The sequence below is a fragment of the Enhydra lutris genome, unplaced genomic scaffold (genome assembly GCF_002288905.1).
Source record: "Enhydra lutris kenyoni isolate GAN:26980312 unplaced genomic scaffold, ASM228890v2 scaffoldscaffold8, whole genome shotgun sequence".
NCBI lineage: Eukaryota > Metazoa > Chordata > Mammalia > Carnivora > Mustelidae > Enhydra > Enhydra lutris.
The window spans coordinates 31,256,792-31,272,209 of record NW_019154092.1 but is presented as its reverse complement, the minus strand read 5'-3'; the positions used below and the strand labels follow the sequence as shown (position 1 = coordinate 31,272,209).

General features: G+C 56.4%; 1 protein-coding gene across 50 annotated transcripts in view; it reads left to right on the top strand.

The window, feature by feature from the left end:
* The window catches only part of LOC111142426 (CUGBP Elav-like family member 4), a 289,048-nt gene that overhangs the window by 261,369 nt on the left and 12,261 nt on the right, over positions 1 to 15,418 (top strand). For 9 of the 50 annotated variants that reach the window (XM_022495503.1, XM_022495501.1, XM_022495495.1 and 6 more), the window contains exons 5-11: positions 252 to 331; positions 770 to 913; positions 2,039 to 2,186; positions 3,544 to 3,693; positions 7,400 to 7,465; positions 8,775 to 8,858; positions 13,587 to 13,670. In XM_022495503.1, the coding sequence (XP_022351211.1) occupies positions 252 to 331; positions 770 to 913; positions 2,039 to 2,186; positions 3,544 to 3,693; positions 7,400 to 7,465; positions 8,775 to 8,858; positions 13,587 to 13,670 (756 nt within the window). Of the gene's footprint in view, positions 1 to 251; positions 332 to 769; positions 914 to 2,038; positions 2,187 to 3,543; positions 3,694 to 7,399; positions 7,466 to 8,774; positions 8,859 to 13,586; positions 13,731 to 15,418 lie in introns of all 50 variants that reach the window. The other 41 variants (XM_022495504.1, XM_022495497.1, XM_022495532.1 and 38 more) reach the window with 15 other exon arrangements.

Genomic DNA, 15,418 nt, shown 5'->3' with positions numbered 1-15,418 from the left:
TCTAGCCGAGTCCAGACAGGGGCAGGGAGACTTCCGGGGTCTTTTAACTCTCCGGCCCTTCCAGGTCTTTCTGTGTCTCTGTGTTTCTCGGTGTTTCTCTTCTCAGTCTCTGTGGGTCACCCATTCTGCCTTCATCTGGGATGCGCCCTCTTCCCTCCGCCCCTCCGGTGCCCCGCCTCTCAGCCCTGTAGCGCTTCTCTGGCCTTCCTGGGGGCCCTCGAGCCCTGGCTCAGCCTCTCCCGTCCCCCCAGGGTGCGCCTTTGTGAAGTACTCCTCCCACGCCGAGGCGCAAGCCGCAATCAACGCCCTGCACGGCAGCCAGACTATGCCGGTGAGTGGCCCCCCCTCCCCCACCCCCGGGGCAGGGGAGGGGGCAGAGGCCCACAGGGGCCGGGAGTCCCGCAGAGCCCCGCCTACCTTTACCTCCCACCCACCCCCCGCCCCCGCACATCGTGCCAAACCGTGCCAACCGTGAGGAGCTCACAGCCTTCCCAAGAGGCCGGAAGGCATTATCAGTATACCTGTTTCTCAGACAAGGACTCCGAGGCCCAGAGATGTTAAGGAACTGGACTGCCCCTAGATAAAAACCGCCCGCGGTGGGGTTAAGATCCCAAACCCGGGGCCCAGTGCAAGCGCGGGAGCGAGCCTTCCGTTACCCCCTGTCCCCATCCCCCCTGGAGAGGATCGAGTGGGTCCAGGCTGAGGGCAGGGACAGTTGGGAGAGGAGGCAGCTGCGGCAAGGGGGCCTCACGCGCAATAATGGCTGCAGGGAGCCTCGTCCAGTCTGGTGGTCAAGTTTGCCGACACTGACAAGGAGCGCACGATGCGGCGGATGCAGCAGATGGCTGGCCAGATGGGCATGTTCAACCCCATGGCCATCCCGTTCGGGGCCTACGGCGCCTACGCACAGGCAGTAAGTGGGGCCGCAGCGGGGCGGGGGTGGGGGGCAGCTGTTCTCTAGCTCACTTTGCTCAGAGCCCCAAAGAGCAAGGATAGCTAACAGCACTGAGGGGAGCCCTGCTCCTGGCCCAGAATATTCTGCTGCCCTGGGGCAATGAGGAGTGGTGAGGAATGAACCCAGGGACCGGAGGCCAAAGGGGGCTAAGACAAGGTTAGGCTGATGCAGGGTGGCTGCCAGGAGGAGGGGGTTTCTGTCCTGGCTCTTCAGGATAGCAGCTAGAGAGAAGGCCTCTGGCAGCAAGGGGGGGGGTTAGCTCAGCACTCATGAACTCAGACCCTAGGAGGCATCCCTCCCAAGCAGTGAGGGAGGCTCAGGTGTTTGCTTGTCACCCCTCTACTCCTGCCTTCACTCACCAAAGGGGCTCCTCAGGCCTCTGGGCCCTCCTGGCAGGGGTGTTCCACAGCTGCACTTCCCCTGAGGTCCCCCCGGACCCTGCCTCATGCTGTTGGCCATCCACTTCTTCTTCCACACTGGAGCTGCCTCTGTCCTCATCTCCCCCGAGCTGCCCCCGACACCCCCCACCCCAGACTTGTAACCACAGCCCCACGTGAGTGGCACTGAGGTAGGCCAGGTTTCCTGTTCTAAAGAGGTCAGCTCACTTCACTTCCTCAGCAGTGTCCAAACTTGGCCATGTCCACAAACTACCCAGTCCCCACTCACCTTTCTGAGAACACTGGGGATACCTAGAGTTCTGGTCATGTCCTTCTGTTGCTTCGGCCGCAGACTCCAGGTGAGGACCATTTTCAACAAATCCATGCCAAGTTAGTTCCGCAGACTCATCTACCATATCTCTAGAACTTTGGCTTTCACGTCTCCACAGATGAAAGCCCTTTGACAGGCCTGAGCAGCACCCGTGGAACCAGTCTACTCCCCCCCCAAAACTTTCAAGTCCCTGAGGCCCTGCCATGACTTATGAATATGGTTCTCTCAGGCAGGGCGGGGTGGGGAGATAGAGCCAAGCTCCCTGGGGTTCAGAGCACCCCTGGAGGCTGATCCCAGGGGCGCTGAGCCCCCCTGGTGGGGAGGGCTGCCCCCCCCTGGAAGCGCATGATATTTTTTCCACTTCCTCTGCCCCAGCTGATGCAGCAGCAGGCGGCACTAATGGCATCAGTCGCGCAGGGCGGCTACCTGAACCCCATGGCTGCCTTCGCCGCCGCCCAGATGCAGCAGATGGCGGCCCTCAACATGAATGGCCTGGCGGCCGCACCCATGACCCCAACCTCAGGTGAGCAGATGGGGATGGACCCAGTGCCTGGCCGGGCAAGGAGGCAGCTGGGCTCAGGGTGGGACCTACTGATCGGCCAGTTTTGCCGACCAGGGGAGCTTTCTATGGCAAGAGCACACATGCAGGGGCCTGAGCAGGCCTCATCCTATAGAACTTTTTCTTGAGAATGTTCTAATCCCTGGGCATCTAGGGGAAGATGGGATGTGGACCGCATGTTGTCCGACATGATTTCAGGGTGTTGACAGTTTCACTCCTGTGATGGAGCCATGTCAGGAAGCAGTACATCTTGGTCTCTTTTATAGATCTCTAGAAAGAAATTCACATGAAAACACCTCCTTTGGAGTTCTGAGGGGTAAAGAGTCCTGCCCATTCTGTGACCTTGTGAGGTTCCAGGCCTAACCACAGAAGGAGCCCCATTTTTTCATTTTTCTTTAACCCAACTTAGACTCATTGGCTTTTCCCAGGGCAACTGCACAATAAGCAAGAGAGGATCTCAGGAGTTATTAAAAGACAGGGGGCTTGGAAATAACCCCTTTCTCAAGTCATGTTCTTTATTTTTTAAATTTGTCTTATTAAAAAAAAATTTTCTTAAAGATTTTATTTTTTGAGAGACAGGGAGCAAGCGAGAAAGAGCCTGAGCTTGGGGTGAGGGGGTAAAGGGAGAGGGACAAGAAGAAAGGGAAGAGGGACAAGAAGACTCCCCACTGAGAAGGGAGCCCAATGTGGGGCTTGATCCCCCTTTGTTTGAGCCGAAGACAGAGGTTTACCACCTGAGCCACCCAGGCGCCCCACAAGGCGTGTTCTTCGCTGGATCTTGGTTAGTATTCCATTCAGTGATTCTCAACCTGGAGCATCAGAATTAAGACCTCATCCACCAGAGTAGCAAAACTCCTTGTTGGGGAGGTAGATCAGCCCCTTTTATAATGCAGACAAGAGAGCAAAGCCATCAACTTAGAAGTCCCTTACTGGCTATACAATGACCAACCCATCCTGCCTTAGCTGGAGGTGAGCAACAACCACTGAGAAAGATGAAAGGAAAATTAAGGGTGACCAAATTCAAGGACACTGAGAATAGTTTATGTGCTGCAGGTCCAAGATCATGTTGTAGTCACTGGTCACAGAAGTCTTTATGGGGTAGGCTCTGCCTTGAAGGATGGATACAGTTGGGATGAGTGGTGTCACCATGCAGGAAAATAACCCAAGGCATGATTCCCAGATAGGTCTGAGTTGGTAGGTAAAGTCTAGGTCTATTCCCAGGCCCTTGGAGCCAACAGGTGGAGCTCCATGGGTTGGCCTTCCTCACCTTGGTTCCACTTGCCTCCCTTCCTCCTCCACCCCTCTCCACCTCTGGAACCAGGTGGCAGCACCCCTCCGGGCATCACTGCACCAGCTGTGCCTAGCATCCCGTCCCCCATTGGGGTGAACGGCTTCACCGGCCTCCCCCCACAGGCCAACGGGCAACCTGCTGCGGAAGCTGTGTTTGCTAACGGCATCCACCCCTACCCAGGTAAGCGTATCCCTTCCTTTCCCATGCAGCACATTCCTTGTCCATTCCGTCTCTGCCCTTGGTGGTGTAACAGGGAATATGTGGCTCCTACCTTTTGCTTCTTCCTTGGTTGAACCCCAAATGTGATCAGAGAGAGCTAGCCTCCTGCCCTCCTTCAGGGAGCCCCGGATTGGGAAGAAGAGACCAAATTCTCCTTCTTGGAGAGGTGCCAGTCTGAGGGTGAGAAAGAAGCTCATGGAACTCTGTCAGGACAGAGAAGAGAATAGATACAGTTGTACAACCAGGTTGAGAGGCTAGTAACTGCAAATTAATTGAGAGTGAATTTGACCCATAGGAAGTGAGGAGATAGATGCTAAGATTCTTAGTGTTAAGGAAGAAAAAGTTCTAATAAGAAGGTAGCAAAGACATATAAACTGACCATTTGGCCTCTACATACCCCTTGGCTCCCTGGATCTGTACACAACCATGGTCAGCACGCTGGACAGGGAATCAGAACCTTGGCTAGCACCCCAGTGCTTCCCGCATAAATTGCAGCACACAAGATCCAGAAGGCCTGCTCCTGATAAACTTTGTTCCTCTAGAACTTAGCATTTCTGTTGTGGTGAGAGTGCCCAGCTGACTTGAAGCAGCTGCTGTCTAGTTTTGAAGGTGGACTGACAGGAGAGCAGGAGAGCTGGGCCTAAAGCCCTAGAGTAGACTGGCAAGGGGCAATATGAGATATGAAGATACTGTCCTCCTTCCCGTAGGGCAGATGGTCAGGTTACAGAGTCCCCACCAGGACTTGTAAGCACCCAGTCATCTGTGCCAGAGGAAAGGGGGCCCCAGAAGGAGAACAGGACAGGGGCCTATCCCCTAGAGGTCAAAGTCAGCCAGGAATACAGTATACATGGAAAGCATACTGAGACAATAAGGCAGAACAGAGTGTCCTTGAGAGTGAAAGTTCTCTGCCTTGTGATGCTAAAGTATTCAAATGAAGGGAGAGTTCTGTAGGCTGAAGAAGCCCGAGAGAGCTTCCCAAGGAGGAGGCCCATATCTACTTTAACAGATACATAGGCATTAGAGAGGTGAGGATGAACAAGGAACACACTTCTGTGGAAGGGACTGCCCTGGAGGCGCAGAGACCAATGGGCCTGCCTGGCCCGGGGAGGAGCTGGCAAGGAGTTTGGCCGAACCAGGACAGAGGAAGTCACCTTGGGGGGCAAAGTAGTGCTCTCTCCTCTAGTTGCTCATCAGTAACTTCTGGGTGACTTTGTGAAATCAAAGAAGCCCAGAGATTCTGATTTCAGTGTCTGGAGTGAGGCCCAGACATCCACAGACGATGAAAGTTCCACCAGCAGCTGAGTGCAAGGTCACTATGCTAGCCAGAAATAGAGGAGAATTTCCTGACTTTGGCCTTGGAGTTGTCTCTGATCTGATCCCAGTGCTCAGATCCCTCAGATCTGAGGGTCAGATCTGATCTAACCCTCCCTGCCTAGACAAGAGGCCAGAGAAACCCATAGTGAAGTGGCAGGACTGAAGGATCTGGAGTGTTGTTGGAGGATGAAGACTCCAGGCTGGCCAGGGAGGTGGGGAGGGGCATGGGAAGCCAGAGGCAAGAGAGACCCCACCAATCTCAGGTTCTTGGGCTCCTCCCCACTCAGGCTCATGAGCTGGGAGATCCATTCCCCAGCACATCTGGGTGGTTTCATTCCTCCCACTCCCCCCCCTCCTTCCTGCCTGCAAGCCCATCTGGATATCTGGATTTTGACAAACCTGTTTCTTCCCCACCCCCTCCAGCATCTGTGAGCTGTTTCCCTCATGGAATTTGGAAATGTTCCTCTCCCCCATTTGTAACAATCTGCCACATCCCATAAACAATTCCCTGCCAGAACAGGAAGGAGGGATGGAGGGAAGGAAAGGAGAGAAGTAGTACATTAAAAAAATTAATTCACCATCTTTAAATGCAGAGTTTGGAGCCACTGTAATGAGCGAGATCCTTCAAAGTGTTCACTCTTTGGCAGTTACTAATGCGGTCATTAAGCAAAGAAGTGGAGAGGGGTCTCAGAAATGCTTTTCTCCGCTTCCTAGCCCCGGGTAGCTTCTCTGTTCTCTTCTCTCGCTCATGGAGAGCATGTTCGACGCTCACAGTGTGGCCTCTCCTGCCATGTAACAGCCCTGAAGGGCGGCTCTCACAACTGTTGAGGCTGGCTCACTCCTTAGGTCACCATACTTGCCGAGCACTTGCTATGGTCCCAGCACTCTTCTGGGAGCAACCACCATGGAAGTGGTGCAGGTTAGATTTTGCTTTGGTCACCAAACTGGCCAGAGGAAAGGACACCTTTTTCTCATTTGCATAAAGACACGTTGTGTTTGAGCAGCTGGGAAGACTGAGGGGACAAACCTAAACATGGCCGTCTAGAGAGCTGGGGCTGGTGGAAGGGTCATGCGGAGGGAGCAGGAGGGAGGAGAAGGCCAGCCCCAGCAAGCACCAGCACCAGCACCAGCACCAGCACCAGCACCAGTACTGTCACCATCGCCAGCTCCTGGCCCCAGTCTCTGCTGTGAGGGTTTTGTCCCGAGACAACCCCAGGCAGGAAGGGACCTGCGTCCTTCCCCATCTTCAGCTCCCCACTCTGAGCAGTGCCCCCCTGGGCCCAGCTTCCATGCTGCCATCCATGCTGTGTCCAAGGACTATCACCCCAAGATCTTCCCTGGGCTCCCCTGAAGCTCGGGAGCTATTGTTCTAGTGGAAGATTCCTGAGAGGTTTTCAGACAAGAGCTCAGAATGGAAGTTTAGGAATTCTTCCTGCTTTGTGGGCCCCAAAGCCTAGCATTAACCAGTTAGCTTTGCTGGCCTGAGTTGCCAGACAGAGAAGCCCAGGTAATTTTCTTCCTGCCTCACTCTGTTATCTGGTCTGCCTCAAGCAGACTGAGGATGGATGTGTCCCTACTCGCCTCCCTGGGCCTCCAGGGCCAGCCCCCTACCTCATCAGTCATCTGGGGCCTTGGTCACCAAGGGTTGTGCACACACTAGCTTTCCCCCACGGCAACTGTAGGCACAACAGAGGCAACAGAAACGAGCCAATCCTTCTCCCCAGCCCGGCTTCTCCAAGTTATTTGCCAGATTATCAGCCTAAGGCTCCTCTTTCACACTGGGCAGTAGGCATCCCAGACTCATGACGTCAGGTGGGAGGAAGGTCCTTGGTCCCCTGGTATTTCAGCTTCGGTGGGCTCCACCCCTTTCCCAGCCCACGGGGGAGACCTTATTTGTGTGGATACTCCCTGCAGAGGGTGTATCAGGAGCAGCCTCAGAGTGCAAGCCCTCCATGCCTGGGGCAAACTCCTGGAGACTAATGGAGAGGTGCCTGGGTTTGAGCAGGAATGGGTGGCCCAGGAGGATGGAGTGGCGGGATGAAGCCTCACATGCCCTTTATTTTACCCAGGTGGGAATCTGTCCCCGATTTGTGCTGGGGACAAGTGCGGAGGAGCCCACCCTCCTATAGCCTCTAGCCCCCTCACTCACTGTCCCTCAGCCCTTCTCCAGGATCCGGTCAGTCTTCTGAGTGAGCTGCCCACCCCCTGCGTTCCCCAGCCCCCAGTCAGGGTGGGAGTCACACCACAGTGGCTGGGAAGAGCCTTGCGGCCACAGCCTCATCTTGTGGGCATGGTGGGGGAGAGGCTGGTCCGGCGGGCATGGCTGACTTCTGCTCCCTTGGCTCCCCTGCAGCGCAGAGCCCCACCGCCGCGGACCCCCTGCAGCAGGCCTACGCTGGAGTGCAGCAGTACGCAGGTCGTTAGTACCCTCACGGCCCCAGTCCTCATGCCCGGGCACCAGGGACCCCTTCCCACACCTGGCCTGGGCCCAGCTGGGGGGAGGGGGAAGAGGAGGGAGGGCTTTCCTGGGAGAGGACCCCCCTCCCTCTCGACGGCTCCCCCTAGTGTTCAGGCAGGGATTACCTGTGAGGGTGGGTACCCTTCTCAGAGGAGAAGGGGAGCCAGGTCTGAGCCCTAACCTTGCTGGGGAGCTATGCATCTCGGAGGCCAGATTTTCCTCCCGCCGTGGTGCTGCCAAGGCCAGTGTGTCCCCGGCCTCAAATCGCAAGGCAGCTCTGGGGGTGCAGCTGGAGTTCACCTCATTGGCCTGGCAAGGGTAGATGCCTGGGTGCGAAGGAAGGAGCAACACCCCCCCACCCAACCCATGGTCACATACAGGCAACGGCAGCCAGAGGTAGCAAAAAGGAGAACTGAGAAGAGACAGCCTTGCGGTGAGCAAATGGCCTTAGGTCACTGAGTGGGAAGGCGGTGAGCCACTGTAGGAAGCCATGATTCTCTGTCTCTCTCACACGCACCATAATCATCCCTGCTGCCTGTGTCCTGCTGCCTGGCCAGGTCAGAAAGAGCCAGAGAGATCTCCCCTGAGGGCAACGTGGGGGTTCTGGTGAAGCTGGCCTCTCACATCTGGAGGTCAGGGGAAGCTCTGTCTCACCTGCTGGGACCCCCGAGCTCTGACCTTGGATCCTGCACCTGTGGGAGCCAGGCCAAGTGGAGGAAGGTTCTGGCCATCCTGTCCTGCCTCTGACCCTTCCATGTTGAAGGCAGAAAGCACTAGGTTTGTCCAACTCAGTGCTCTGCCCCTGGGGACCAGCCCCTGGCAGGACCCCAGAGGCCAAGCTCATACCTCAAGTGGCACCCAACCCTCCCACACGGGTGCCATCAGAGTGGGTGGACTGTGCATGCCCGAGTCAGCTGCAGCTCAGAGAATGGGCATCCTGGCTGGTGGGGTGATCTGGTCCAGGCAGGCCAGTGTTTCTGATGATCCATTACTGTGGATTACCTACGCTTGTGGGTTGTCCCTTGTTTCAGAATAAACTTGCCTTCCCCAACCCTGGGAGTGCATGTGTGCACGTGCACACCCACTCACACTCACACGCACACGCCCTCAGCTGGCTTTATTTTAGGCGGCTAAGCTAAAATGCCCTTTCTGGCTGGTCTGCTTTTACTGCTCAACGCTGAAGTTTCTTTCTTTCTTCCCGCCTCTCACTCTGTCTCTCCATGTCACTGTCGCCGTTTCTCCCTCTTGCCTCTTCTCTTTGGCCCTCCAGCAGCCGCCTACCCTGCTGCCTATGGTCAGATAAGCCAGGCCTTTCCTCAGCCACCTCCAATGATCCCCCAGCAACAGAGAGAAGGTGAGTCTTTGAGCTGGGGCTTCCTCCCCACCCCCTGCTGTCCCCACAGAGGCTGCTCACTTGGGCCTTTGGCTGGGGCGTTTCTTTCGAAGGGTGACCATGTTTGTGTGTTGTGTTGAGGAGGGCGAGGGAAAACAGCAGGATTGCGGGGCATGGCATTCTCCAGTCCAAGCGTGGAGGTGGGCTTCTCGAGGGCAGTTCTGTAAACCCAAGTGATAGGAGGTCAGGAAGGGAGAACCTGGAGGAGGTGGGATCGAAGAATTCCCTTCCCCTACTAGGCAGGATTTGGCCAGTGAAGAGGAAGGGAGGATGTAGGAATGTTCGGAATGGAGCAGGAGTAGGGAGACGTGTTCATCACGGACAGGAGAACTTGTATCCTCTGGGTGACCGGGAGAGACAGCTGGAGCTCCCAGGGACTCCACGGGCAGCTGATGGGGTGGTGGAGACTCAGGGCAGCCTAGTGGGAGAAGAGCCTCATAGAAAGTCACATCCAGAGGCTCTGGTATGCCCAGGGCCTAGGGCAGGCCAGGCAAGGCCAGTGGGGTTTGGGGGGCTGGGATCTAATAGAGACTTTCAGTGTCCTCCCGTTCCAGAGTCTAGAAACCTCACAGGAGGCTGGAGAAATAAGCCCACGCTCGGGTATTCCACGGGCCTGCTCACAGAGAGATCAGTGTGAGGGGCAAGAGACCAACAAGGTCTTGCTTTGCCCACCCCATGAGAAAGCTCACCCTGCAGTGAGGTTCCTCCGTCTGCCCCAGGAGCCCACTTGGCCAGGGGAGTGCAGTGTCTCCAGATTGCCAGCTCATAGTCCCTGCAGCAGGCTGTCCCTGAGCCGGGTGTGCAGTTCTGTTCTGGAAAGGACCCTGGGGGTTTGTTAGTCCAAACCCATTGGTCATACAGGCCCCACACAGACCGCAGATGGCTGAGAGCCTGGGCTTTGAAACAAATCCATCTGGGTCTGACTCCTAGCTTGGCCACCTCCTCCTCTCTGATCCCTGATGTCCTTACCTGTAAAATGAGGATAGCAAGGACCAGTCACTAGGGAAGCAGGAAGCTCAGAGGAGCCCAAGTTTGACTGGAACTCCAGCAATTTCCTCTGGATTTCTCACGATGCGCACAGCCCTTCCTTCACCAAACTGTTACCCCTCTAAAGTTGCCCATGGTGCCCATCACCCCAGTTTACGAACATTGGGCAGCTCCTGAGATCTGTGTCGTCATCTCTTGGTACCCAGAAGAGCCAAGCTACAGGAACCCATGGGGTCTGGGCCCCCTAGTGGTCAAGTGAGGTGGGGAGGTGGTCCAGCAGCCCGGTCTCCACCGGAGGCTCCCCTCTTGGGCTGTGGCCCTCCAGCCTATTTGCCCTGCCTATCCCTGCCTTAGTCCATCTCTTCAGTGCATGTCAGTAAGATCAGATCCATGCAGGGTGGGGGCCATGGTGGGGGCTGGAGTCCTCGTGGGGCCCATCTCTCCCAGGCCCAGAACAGAGCACTGTGCCCACAGGCACTATTAGCTTTGTCACCTCGCTGGCCTTAGGCTGCCACACCCTCAGCCCGCTGTCAGTGCCCTGCGTCACTCTGGCCCGTGGCCTCAGGGGTCTCTAAGCCCTGCTGCATGCACACAGATGCAGGTCAGTGCTGCTCTGACCAACACACAGACTGGCCCTTAGCCTTACACAGAGTGAGCCCCTCCATCTGCTCCACCCCAGGCACCTTGCTCTGAACTTCTCCGACCTTCCTTCTGTCTCTGAGTGCCTTCAGTTCCCCCAGCCCCCGCTGCCCTGTGCCCTGCTCCCCAGACTAGTCCCCTCCCAGCCAGCTCTCGGCTGCGGGATCTCCTACTGTTGTCCACGTTCTCCCTGACTGATGCGCTGGGCGAGGCACCATGGGAGAGCAGGGCATGGGGGTGGGGGGAATCGTGGACCCAGATGGTACAGAACCAGGCTTCACACAGGGGGAGCTCAGGGTGCCGGGACAGGGTCATCAGAGGAGGCTTCGGGGGCCTTGGAGCATGAATGAAGTCTTTAGCACATAGAGTTGGGGAGACAAACATTCGAGGTAGGGAGAACAGAAGCAAAGGCATGAGTGCTGCGAAGTAGGAGGTGGGCTTGGCCTTGGGGATGAGACAGAATGGGGAGATAGGCTGGGGTGGGCTGGAGGCAGCCCAAAGCCATGTCCACAGCGTTCCCTGAGGCATAGGTGAGAAGGAAAGCTGTGTTCTTCCAGCCATGCCAGTGGCTGGTCCTTTCTATCACGGTTACCTCCCCCTGTGTGAAGTCATTGAAATACCCGGACACACTGGTTGCTGGGGAGACCCTCCTTCCGGCACTTTGTCTTTGAGTTGAGCCTGAAAAGCAACAGATGCCTGAATTCCTGGAGGCTGTCTGCTCCACAGGTGGGCCGAGGTGACCCTCAGGGATGCTCAAGTTCTGGCTGTCCCCAGGGCCACAGTGTGGTCAGGGTAGCACCTTCTGTCTCTGGGGCTCTGTTTCAGCATTTCTCAGAAGGCTGGGATGTGTAGGCTCCCTGTTGAGGTGTGAAGGGCAGGATGGGGTGGGAGGTGGTTGGCTGGAGCTGGGAGAGCCATTCCTGTGAAGCTCCGCTGTATACCACACTGACAGGACTGCCCTCAAGAGCTTCTTGAATCTTTAAGTTGAATAAACACAACATCCATATAAAGCAGCTTCCAGAACTTGAAGCAAGAGTCCCAAGTTCAAAGCAGGTGGCTGCATGGGGTAGGGAGCATTGAGGGAAGACCTGAAAAAAGAATGGAAGGAAGAAAGAAGGCAGAGCTGGGGGAGGTACAGAAGGATAGGAGAAGGCTAATGTCCCTGTCCCTAAATCTTCCAATTTGGTTGGAGGGAAAAAGCTTCCAGACCTAAAGGAGAAAGAGACTCAGACCACAATTGTAGACTTAGGGAACACCGGAAGAGAGAGAGCGAATAGGGACTATCTAGGGGGAAGTCCTGGAAAAGGTGTGGCTTAGATCAGGCCTTTGAGCTGATTCCTACCCTAAGGGGACTCACACTGAGCCGGGGACCATCCAGGGATCCATCCACAGAGTGTGAACCAGTGAGAACCTGACATGGCTGGAGATGGGGTAAGGGGAGGGTCACCAACACTTGGGGGATTCAGCAGCAGGGACCCCAGGACGCTTGCACTTGCGCCGGTTCTGGTTCTGAATGCGCCGTCAGCTGGTAGTTTGCCTGGGAGACCGTTGTCGGGGAGGAGAGGCTGAGGGAAGGAAGTGGTGCAGATGGTGCAGGGCAGGGATCTAGGACCCAGGAGGTCAGATGCTCAGAGGGTAGTTTTGGTGGTCAGAGGAGTCTTTGTAGGGACCAAGGAGAGAGTGAGGGTCCAGACACCTGCTCCGAACTGGGTTACCTGCAGCCTCACCTGTCCCAGGGTAACCCCACACAGTTCTGGCTGTGAACACCACATCGCTGTCCACGTCGGGGCCTTACCACCTTTACTTTCCAAGTGCACGCTCAGTTCCTACCAGCCTCTGGTCAGAACCTTGATTCTGAGATGCCTCTGACAAACGCACCTGCTTCCTTTGCATGCTGGCTGGGAACAATCATTGGAACGACCAGTCTTAAAAGGTTAAAAATATGCGGCATACTCTGTTTAAAATGGCATGAAATACACGAATCGTCTTGGAGAGAGTTCTGTTTCAAAATGAAAACTGGGCATGTTGGTTATTTAAAAAGAAAAATGTAAAACTTTAGCAGCCTAGAAATTTCAGAAACCCAAAGGCCTCGCCAGTGTTCGGTGTTTCCCGGGGCGTGGAGATCTATGATAGGCAGAGAGAGGAAAGCCCAGACTAGCCAGATGAGGTCTGGCTCCACCCACTCCCAGCTGTGTGATGTTTGGCAGGTGACCTAACCTCTCTGGGCCTCTGTTTCCTCATCTGTGGAGTGGGAGTGACAATAGCACTTGCCTCCAACGGCTGCAAGAAGATTAAGTGACTTAACATACAGCTCAAGTGCTTAGAGGAGCCTGACCAGTAGTTTGTGCAGAAGTGGCGGGGTTGTTCTTGTCATGGAATGGGGAGCTCCATGCGGGAGCCCCTGCTGAATACCGGGCCATGCCGTGAAGCCCCCACCTGTGCACCTAGCCTGCTGGAGGAGACAAGATAAGTCTTGATTTCTGCACTGGGGATGGGGACTGAGTGTGAGGTTTGGGGCAGGGGAAGGTGGGACCATGGGGCACCAGATGGCTACAGGTTGTGGAGAAAGGTGGCCCCAAGGTCTGAGCTGGAGGTGAGGTGAAGCCTCTCACAGGGCCACTGGCATGGCTGCCCCAGGGCGATTCCAGAGCAGGGGCTGGGCTGGCTGGGCAGCGGGCAGACCCTCTCAGGTCTCCCTCCCCGAACCTCTCCTCAGCTCCTCCTCTCCCTGGCTGGTCAGGCCTTGGCACGCTGACCCCCTTCACTCGTCAGCTCCGCCCCTGGAACGAGTTGCCAGGCCCCCTGTTACAGACACATTTCACAGCAAAGGTGACTAAGGCACAGAGAGGTTCAGTGACTTGCCCAGGGGCAGGGCGGGGACCAGAGCTCAGACTGGGGCTCAGCAGTCCCCACTCCTCCGTGGCCGCCCTTGGCTCTTGGATGAGACCTCCCCCAACCTTGTCCCCCTCCCTGCTGCCGCTGCCTAACTCGCTCACCTCTCCTCTGTCTCTCTCTTCCCCCCCCCCCCCCCTCCCCCCCCCCCCCCCCCCCCCCCCCCCGCAGGGCCCGAGGGCTGTAACCTGTTCATCTACCATCTGCCCCAGGAGTTTGGGGACGCTGAGCTGATGCAGATGTTCCTCCCTTTCGGTAATGTCATCTCCTCGAAAGTGTTTGTGGATCGGGCGACTAACCAAAGTAAATGCTTTGGTGGGTAAAGATAACAAACCAACTAGCTTCACCCAGGACAGGGCGGTGCTCGCACCAATTTACCGGTGTCCGGTGTCCGACTGCTTTTAACCTCCTCCTTCACATCGCCCCCCTCCCAGGTGCTCCCTAAGGCCCAGCCCCCAGCCTCCAGCTCTACCTCTTTTCTCTCTGCTGCTTTTCTCTCCGCTTCTTGGCTTTCCCTGCCCACCCCTGCCCCCCACCCGCTCTCCATCGCCCCCATCCCAGTCCAAGAGACAAGAGACAGGTTCCCCCGCCCTCCACAAGGCCCAGTTTCCACCCACGGAGAAGGGGAAGGAGTCACCTTGGGCCAGGGTGGTGGGGGCATCGAGCCGAGCCCATTCTCCCAGCATCCCCTCCTCTGGCCATCCTAGAGGCCCTGGTGGATGGATGTGGAGCATGATCCTTGGGGGGGAGGGGTCTGCCCCGCTGAGACCCCCCCCTCCCGTTCTGCCTGCCCCTTGGTCTCCTCTGTCCACCTCTCTGTCCTGCCCCTGCCACCCTTCTCTGTCTACCCCGCTCTTTGATCCCCTCCTACCATCCACTGAACCCTCCTTCCCCCACCACTCCCTCAGGCCACCAGAGCCACATTGCTGAGGAGTCAGGAAGAGCAAACTGGTCCTGCCCTCAGGAAGCCTCAGGTCTGAGCTTAGATGACAATCATGCCTACTGCGCAGCACTGAAGTCTGCAAGGCACCAAGTAATGGAGCAGAGAGAAAGGCAGGTGGATGTACACAGCCGTGCAGAAGGGGAGGGAGTGCCCCAGAGGGACCAGAGAACGGGCTGGGAGCGGGAGGAGAAGAGGGGAAGGACAGTGGCTGAGGACGCTGCAGGAGGCTTTGGGGAGAAGGGGTCAGGGGCACCAGCTGTGAGGGAGGGGCTGTGATGGGGAGGGCTGACCATTCCGATGAGGATGCTTCTGGGATGGAGGCAGTGGGAGATGCTGGCAGGTCCTTGACCTGAGAATAATGGAATGAAAATACAGCTTTTAGGAAATGCGCGTGGTGGCAGGGTGTGAGATGGGACAGGGGACTCGGGGAGGATCTCGGAGTCTGGTTGTCAGATAAAATACAGGGTGCCCAGTTAAACTAGAATTTCTGATAAACAATGGATCCATTTTGTGTGTGTGTAAGTATGTTCCAAATATTGTATGCGATATGTTCCATACAATACTGGGGAGATGCTTATAGTAAAAAAATATTATTTATTTGAAATTTGAATTCAACTGGGCATCCTGTGTTTGGATTTGCTTTGGACCTCCTGGAATCCCACCTCATTCCCACACTTCTCCCCTCCACTCCCCCTCAGCCCCCTCCCCTGCTTCCTCTTTCACCTCTGTCAGCCCTTCCCACGGGGCAAGATCCACTCATGAGTCCAGTCCCCAGAAAGCCATGGAACCAGAGCTGAGTTGGCCAGAAGCTTAGATCTCCAGGTTGAACCCCAGCTTCTGAGCCTGTGAGGACAGAGTAGGAGCCTGGGTTGCCTGGGGAACCCCGGTCACAGCTTGGAATGGTGGAGGGGAGGGCGCTCAAGTGTGTAGAAGCATCAGCAAGCACAGGGCAAGGAGATTGCTGTTAGGAGACCCACTTTGCAGACCCGTGAATGGCGTGAGGTTTTAGAGCATAATCCCCAAAGCAGTCAAGGTCTTTGCACCTGGGTCCCTTCCCCTC